General features: G+C 36.7%; 1 protein-coding gene across 1 annotated transcript; it reads left to right on the top strand.

The window, feature by feature from the left end:
* Window positions 1-1,067: 1,067 nt before the first annotated feature.
* On the top strand, window positions 1,068-8,585 carry LOC131304323 (calcium-dependent protein kinase 28-like). Its single transcript, XM_058331536.1, has 12 exons — window positions 1,068-1,765; window positions 3,232-3,362; window positions 3,587-3,628; window positions 3,743-3,854; window positions 3,992-4,070; window positions 4,228-4,397; window positions 5,526-5,652; window positions 5,874-5,989; window positions 6,080-6,187; window positions 6,956-7,018; window positions 7,195-7,368; window positions 8,034-8,585. The coding sequence occupies exons 1-12, from the start codon at window positions 1,367-1,369 to the stop codon at window positions 8,199-8,201; spliced, it is 1,689 nt and encodes a 562-aa protein (XP_058187519.1). The 5' UTR covers window positions 1,068-1,366; the 3' UTR covers window positions 8,202-8,585.

Raw genomic sequence — 8,585 nt, 5'->3', positions numbered from 1 at the left:
AACGAGCTAAGTGGTCATAAAAAATTTACAAGATTGAGCACGCAAATATACTCCTTCACAATGCATACCCTGCCCAACTCAATCTTTCTATCTTCTTTTTATGACCGGATGTCTAGCTGAGCTCAATCTTATTGACATTAGTCTGTATGATGCTGCATTATTTACTTTCTCTTATGAGATCAACATTATAAATTGAAACATATAAGCATATAAAGAACAAAACAGGTAACAAAAAAGACAGAGAAAATGGGACGGAGGGAGTACCATTTTGGAGCCAAACAAATTTTTGAAATAGCATAATACTCCCTCCGTCCTAATTTAATTGTCACATTTGGGAGTTTGTGCCACTTTTTAATTGATTATATTTTGTAATTTATAATATTTTATGTAATTTTAAAAATATTATATTATAGAATAAATCGAGATTTATCAAATAAGATCCATATTGAATATAAAATTCATTATCAATTTAAAGATATAACTAATTTTTTTTATACAGTTAAAATAAAATTGAAATAAGTAAATTAGGACGGAGGAAATAATATTAAGTATCAATTCTGAATATGAGTAGTGCATTGTAATCAGAGCTTTTATGACGAGACATAAATCTCAAGTGCGGATAAGGAATAGTAGTATAAACATTATCCGGATTTCCTCAATTTTTTTTGTTTTTTTCAAAATTTAAGCTCCATAAAATCTTTTAGAACACGTGAAAGAAAAAAACTGGAGTATAGGACAGCTGACATTAGTAATTTCCCATAGGCCAAATGACATTAGCAATTTCCCACAAAACTTCAAGGATTTGGTCAAATAAAAATGAGAAAAAACAGTACGTGGAAGTCATCTGTAAGGTAGCATGTTCAAATCTTATAAATGTCATACATTTCAAATCTTGAAGACCGAAAAACTTGTTTAGTTGAACTTCAGTGCTTCAAAATTAATTAAAGTACACATAAGTACACGGATGTTCGATTATTAAAAAAGAAGCAATTTCCCACACAATAGGAGCAAGAAGAACATTAAAATCAATTTAAGAAAAAAAAACACAACTCGTTTTCCCATATTTTAATTCCCTCCGTCCAACAAATGAGAATAGGAGGGGTCTTGCCACCCTCTTTCCCCTCCTCTCTCTCTCTCTCCTCTCCTCCCCTCCTTCTTCTCCTCCTCCTCAAAAAAAGTCTCTTTTGACCGTCATCTCCTTCTTCCCTTCTTCCTCCTATCTGCTTCCAACTTTCCTCTTTATCAAAACCCCTTTACATTCCCCTCTGTCTATATATACACATAGATAAACACAAAACCCATTTCTCTGTATATATAAAACCAAATTTGTTTCAATTTAATTTTATTCTTCTGCAAAGGAAACAAGATGGGTAGCTGTTTTTCGACCACCAAGGTGAACGGGTCAAACAGCAATTCCGCCGCACCCAAACACCGCAAAGAGACCACAAAACCACAACCAACGGCTACGACAACGGTAACGACGAAGAAAAGAAATGGGTCCCATTATAATAATCAACAGAAGGCGCAAGAAAGTGGAGACGAAAAACAGGGGAATTCTCAGGTTCAGAGAAGTAGTAAGACGAAGAGGCAAGGCGGGGGAGTTATTCCGTGCGGGAAAAGGACGGATTTTGGGTACGATAAGGATTTCGATGGACGGTACACGATTGGGAAGCTGTTAGGGCACGGTCAGTTTGGGTATACCTACGTTGCCACCGACAAGTCTAGCGGAGATCGTGTTGCTGTCAAGAGAATTGAGAAGAACAAGGTAATTTTCTGAAAATTTTGAATTGGGTTATTTTCTCTCCTTTTTTCCCAAATTGGGTTTTTTTTTTTTTTTTGTCTGATGCCTTTTGAGTTTTCCAAATTGGTTTTTGGTTTTTCTATGGCATGCTCTAATCTGTGGGGAATTGGGTTGATTTCCATGTGGAGGGAACTTCAATAAATCACTGGTTTAGCAACTCATTGGCTGCTGCTGAATCATGGGAAATTTTGATCTTTCTGATAATTGGTATTAGATAATTTAGTTTGGAAGATCTTGAAAGGGTCTTTAGGCTTTTCGGTAAGAATCGCCGGGAAAGTCTACAATACACGCCCCTTAAAAGGGTGTACCATATGCACTTATTTTAAGGTTTATTCATAACATTTTAGTGTTTTTTGTAACTTTTGTTCTAAAATTCATAACCTTTCAGCCGTACGATTCGTAACATTTTCATTATGATTCATAACATTTTGGTGTATCTCGCAATCTTTATACGATTCGTAACTTTTTAACAATACGGTTCTTAACATTTTCTCTACAATTCATAACATTTTGGGGGTGCATATGATACACACCTAAATAAGGGGTGTGTATTGTAGTCTTTCCCAGAGTCGCCCAGCTTCCTAATAAGGGCTTCATAAGCACCTACTCATTTGATGGAGAATTATTTTTGGATAGTTTTTTTTTTTTGCTATCTTGTGACTGGAGGGTCGTTATCCTATGAGTGGTTCTAAGATTTTGGTTCTGATACGAAATTCCCGTATGTTGGCGAAGAATAAACCTAATTCTTGGCCAGCTTATCAGATTAAGGTAGACATGGGTAGGTTTGCTGTATCTAGAATTAAACGATCGTTCCATGCCTTAACAGGTTAAGGAAAGGGTTTTGCTTGAAGTGGTTGCTAACTTTCATGAATTTTTTGAAGGAAAATGTAGGGAAAGGTTTAAGTAAAGCAAAAGACAAGTAGATCATGATGTGAAGAAGCTAATTTTCCTTTTGTGGTTTTCTTTTCCTTTTGCCTTTTCTTCCTTTCTCCTTAAATTCCTCCGCATATCCAAAATCCAAACACGTCCTGTATGTATTTACAGTTGATTTCTGGAGTATCACCATCGAGAAGACTGGTTTATTATGGTTCTGTCACATCAAAAAACTACAATTTCGAGTTTCCTAGGCTTCTATTGACTGTGGGGCTTGTGATGGTAGCTTGCTTCTTATGATTGTGCTTAACCATCTTCATGCAATGGTTGCTTCAAAAAGAGAAACCTAGGTAATTTGGTTGCTTATTGAGTAGTATATGGTACTCTACTATTTTAATTGCGGGATCTTAGTTTGAATTAAAAGCGTAAAGACTTGTTATGTGAAATCCAAATCTTTTAGAAATGTTTTCTGGTATGTTCAATTTAGCTGCTATATGTTACACTGTTAGCGTTGTTGCGTGGAACGCATTGCTATAAATTCTTGCATTTGGTTACAGATGATTCTTCCGATAGCTGTTGAGGATGTTAAGCGAGAGGTCAAAATATTGAAAGCCTTAGGTGGCCACGAGAATGTTGTTCAGTTCTATAATGCATTTGAGGATGATTCTTATGTGTATATAGTCATGGAGTAAGTGTTTCGAGTTTCTCTTTTCCCTTTTTTAGACCTCTGGTTTTTGTAATTTTACCAAAGGAAAAAGAAGTTTGAATTGGTCTAAGGTCTATGGTCCTCTGCTTCCCCACTTAATATATGTATTCCTGTCATTGGTTGGGCCTCTTTTTCTTTGGTGGGGTTGATTGATACGAAGTCGTCATACTTCTAATATATCCATCCTTTCTGTCATCTCCTGTTAGGTTGTGCGAAGGTGGTGAATTGTTGGACCGTATTTTGTCCAAGTAAGACTTTAAACTTTTGGTGTTTCTATATGGGCTTCACCTAGTTGCTCTCTGATGCATATTATGGTTGTCAATCATCATTTTAAGTACTTACTGTTGTTCTCTTTGAATCAGAAAAGATAGTCGTTATTCTGAGAAAGATGCAGCCGTAATTGTGCGGCAGATGCTTAAAGTAGCAGCCGAGTGTCATTTACATGGTTTGGTGCACCGTGACATGAAACCAGAGGTATAATTCTCTTTCAGAGATAGGATTGTTAGAATAGGGATTTTGGCTTATGTTGAGTAACCTAATGGGCTCCCATTACACTTTTCTATGTTTCTATTAAAATTGATTTTGCTTCTCTTCTTTTTGTTTTGCTTTAGAATTTTCTTTTCAAGTCGTCGAAAGAGGATTCACCTTTGAAGACAACAGATTTTGGTTTGTCAGACTTCATAAGACCGGGTGAGTAGTTCTTCCTCTATGTACAGACATTTGTAGTTTTTATTGGAAGTAGTTCTCATTTCATATTTTCTTTCATGTGGAGGTCTTCTTAGCTTCTTGCCATGAACCTTTTTTTTTGCATCTTTCATGGAATTTTGAAGTTTTATGACGAATGCAGGGAGGAAGTTTCAGGATATCGTTGGCAGTGCGTACTATGTCGCTCCTGAAGTTTTGAAACGTAAATCGGGGCCAGAATCAGATGTTTGGAGTATTGGTGTAATTACCTACATATTGCTCTGTGGGAGACGCCCCTTTTGGGACAGAACCGAGGATGGTATATTTAAGGAGGTGCAGTGCCTTTTTTATTATCCTTCGAAAATATCTTCCTATTCCTATTTCCTGCTCGATGGAAATTTTTCCTGGATTCAGTGTTTTTCCTCTTGTTTGCTATGCTAATGTATCTTTTCTATGCCATTTGTTATCCTTAATTCTAAGTCATTCTTCCCTTTCTCCATTTTTTACTCTTTTCTGTTGGTGGAGTAATTCTTCAAATTCTTCTGTGGGTAATTTGGTATTTCCTTAGGAACCCTACTTTTTTCTGTTATTGGAGTTGTATTTCTTGACATCCCTTTTCTCCATATTACTTTTCTTCTTTCATTTTCTATTAAATGCTTTGATTGATTTCTTCAAGATATGCTTGATTAGATTGTCATATGTATCCCGTGTATAGTAATATCTTACTGGTGCTCTGTTTAGTGAACTCTCATTGCATATTTCCTGAATTTGTTATGACGGTGATGTTATGGTTTGTTTCATCAAAAGCTTTCCTATGAGGCATCGGTATGCTATGAATTGGTATGTTATGAAGATTACGTTCGTTAAACAGCTCATGCCCATTTTGGTTGCTTCACATGCTAAGTCACAGGTCTAACTGTTTTCCTGATTCCCTTTCTCTTCTAATAAAGCGGGAAGCTTCTTGATGTATAGTAATCAGTAGAGAAATGGCTCCAAACAGGAATACCTCCAATGGTTGAAGTCTTTGCAATTAGTAAACATTATTGAACCAATTTTCACCAAGTCCTACGGAAAATTGTCCTTTATATAAAGATTCTTGGCATAGTTTCTTAAGGATAAATCTTGAGCTGCAATCATTGAGTCAACCACCTGAATGGATGAATATTGCCTTTCTAAGGAATCTTTGTACGAGCAAATTTGGCCTAAAAGGAAACAAATCTTGCTGACCAAGTGTATAAGGTGGGTTGAGTAATGATAAAATTTGAAAATTCTTCAATTTGCTCAAACATGCAATGCTTGATAGGATTGAAGGGTAGAGCACGGTTCATGTAGCTATTGCACGCAGTTAGTTAAGGTTGGATGATCATAGTAAAAGAATCTTGAGTTTTGGTCATGCTTTTGTTTTGCATTTATCATGATTCTTGAATCTGGTTCACCTATTTATTAGTTTTATGTTTTCAGGTTTTAAGAAACAAGCCTGACTTTCGTCGCAAACCATGGCCAACCATAAGCAACAGTGCAAAAGAGTTCATCAAGAAGCTGCTGGTTAAGGATCCTCGTGCAAGACTTACCGCCGCTCAGGCCTTGTGTATGTTTCTCTTTGTTTCTCGAAAGAAATAAATGCTTGATATTTTGTCTTGCACAATCTGAAATTCTAGAATGACGAGCCTATTTTTGTTACGGAAGTTCTAGTAATTCTTTTGTAACAGGTATTCAGTTTGATAACAAGTTAACAACACACCCGCACTGTTGTCTTCTCTTTATTTCCTTTCCTTTTGCAACTTGTTTGACGTTTTGCAACATTTCCAGCACACCCATGGGTTAGAGAAGATGGGGATGCTTCAGAGATTCCTTTGGATATCTCGGTCCTATCGAACATGCGGCAATTTGTGAAGTACAGTCGTTTAAAACAGTTTGCTCTTCGGGTAATATTTTAGTATTGGTATATCATTGTTCTTTTGTAAGAAAATAGTTTTCATTTCAACTTATTATTTGGTCAAAATATTGCCTTGTAGGCATTAGCTAGCATACTTGATGATGGAGAATTGGCTGATCTTCGAGATCAGTTTGATGCGATTGATGCCGATAAAAATGGTGCTATTAGTCTTGAAGAAATGAGACAGGTATTTTTCTCTTGGGCAAAGTCTACTTTCATCCCCTGTGGTTATTGCCATGTGTGGATACCCCCCTCATGGTTCAAAACTGAGCACATAACCTACTTGTGGTTTTGAAAATGTGCGGATAGACCCCTGCCGTCATGTTTTCCATTCATATTAACGGAGGTATATCTCACACGCCTCTAGAATGTAATCTGAGTCGGTCATAATGTATTAAATAAAGAATAAAGTATCTCTGCAAAAAATCATCTCGATCATGCACCAATAACCCAGTGATCTAATTTTTAGTAAATTCAAATTTGAAATTTTAATTTCATAACGAAATCGATTCAACCATTAGCTTTTCATTTTTTTGATTGACTTGAATTTTGGCATAGATGTAGTACTCGTCAAAATTTACAATATCTGACAGTTTGGATTTAATTTTTGGTATAGGGGATGGTGTGGTTAGATTTAAAAAAGAAGAAGAATCAAGGGACATGATGAGAGTATATCGGTCTTTTAATGTTGTGTCCGTTAATATGGATGGAAAACATGATGGCAGGGGGTGTATCCGCACATTTTCAAAACCACAGGTAGGTTATGTGCTCAGTTTTGAACCATGAGGGGGGTATCCGCACATGGCAATAACCACAGGGGGTCAAAATGGACTTTGCCTGTTTCTCTTCACATTTTGCCATTGGAAGTATGTGTTGAGAAAATTGGTCTTCTTGGAATACATTCATACATGTACATGTACTCAATTATTATGTGTGATAAGGTGGCTTAATGCAGGCCCTTGCGAAAGATCTACCTTGGAAGTTGAAAGAATCACGTGTTCTAGAGATTCTTCAGGCGGTAAGCCTTTTTTCCAACAATAAACATCCACTTCGCGAACTGTCTTTGTTTCCACAAGAGTGTTAATGTAGCTTTTTCTTTTGAGTGACCACAGTTTCATAAATTCAACCATGATATTCACAACCTTCATTGTATGACTGGAATAGTGATGGTGTTTATTTGCTTGCTTGAGCCAGATTGACAGTAACACCGATGGACTCGTGGATTTCACAGAGTTTGTTGCAGCAACATTACATGTCCATCAATTAGAGGAACACAACTCAGAAAAGTGGCATCAGTGGTCACAAGCTGCTTTCGAGAAATTTGATGTGGATAGAGATGGATATATAACCCCAGAAGAACTTCGAATGGTTAGTACCTCCTGTGCTTTACACTTGGTTGACGTTTTTGATTCATTTCCTTGCCCTTCAGAATAATGAGACTGGGACTTAGGCGGTTGGCTATGATATGGAAATTAAAGCCAAATCCCATTTCCTAAACGTGTAGATTAAATATGAAAACGAGGGTAACAGACAGAAGATCCTATCATTTTTATTCTCAATGCCTTCGCCTACATAATTTTCACTTTGGCTGCTTAGCCAATTGTAGTGATATTAACATGAGATCTTCTCCTTGGCCTTGATATTCTCTATGCCATCAAGAAGGTTTCATGGAACCCTTATGGTTTAAGGTATAATAATTACCTTCGCCACGGATCCAACCCAGAATCTCTTGGCTAATCTTACCATAATCTAGATCATAGAGCAGTCAGGTTCCAAAGGTTATCTACCAATGAAATTGGGGACATCGGTCACCTATTTATTAACCATGGAATTTTGTTTCTTCCAATTCATTTATGAATATCTTATATTGAGTTGAATGAGCATATTAAGTTGGCATATCAGTCAGTCTTTGTTTCATAAAAAATTCAATTTCTCCCATGTTTGTCTTAAATTTTTGGAATGGCGGCTTATCTTGGTGCTCTGATTCATTTAATATGATGAATGGCTCCTCATGTTATGCTATTGCATTGCAGCACACAGGGTTGAAAGGCTCCTTAGAACCACTTCTAGAGGAGGCCGATATCGACAAAGACGGTAAGATTAGTCTACCAGAATTCCGTAGGCTTCTAAGAACTGCGAGCCTGAGTTCTTCTAGAAATGTAACTAGCCCATCTGGTCACCGGACTTCTCGGAAGACATAGACTAAGAGAAAGAGTTGGAGTTCCTTTTCAGAATCTTTTGCTTGAAGATTGATTGTACTTGGGCTCTTTTGGTGCTTCTGTCTAGTGCAATTTTGTTGAACCAATTAAATATGGGGCTGCAACAGTGATACTGATATTATGACGTGATATCACTGTTCCACTCGATATTTACGCCGTTTTGTGGACCTTTCTAAAATTTTGAATGATTAGGGACAGGAATTCTGATAGGTTCATGATCTAGAGTCAGGTCATCACGCTGCCGTGATGTTTCTGGTAATGTATATACTACATGTATTGTATCGAGTCTTCTGTTGTTCTTTGCCTCATTGTAATGTGGGAGATATTATCGAAATTATACAATGTATTCATGATTTAGTTCGTTTT

Source organism: Rhododendron vialii, chromosome 10a, assembly GCF_030253575.1.
Source record: "Rhododendron vialii isolate Sample 1 chromosome 10a, ASM3025357v1".
NCBI classification, from domain to species: Eukaryota; Viridiplantae; Streptophyta; class Magnoliopsida; order Ericales; family Ericaceae; genus Rhododendron; species Rhododendron vialii.
This window is presented reverse-complemented; position numbering and strand designations above follow the sequence as displayed.

Bases quoted from the DNA above. Each gene is read 5' to 3' on its own strand.
- LOC131304323 (XM_058331536.1), top strand. From the start codon at position 1,367: ATGGGTAGCTGTTTTTCGACCACCAAGGTGAACGGGTCAAACAGCAAT. The intron at 1,766-3,231 runs GTAATTTTCTGA...ATTTGGTTACAG, and splicing joins AGAGAATTGAGAAGAACAAG to ATGATTCTTCCGATAGCTGT. The intron at 5,653-5,873 runs GTATGTTTCTCT...CAACATTTCCAG, and splicing joins TACCGCCGCTCAGGCCTTGT to CACACCCATGGGTTAGAGAA.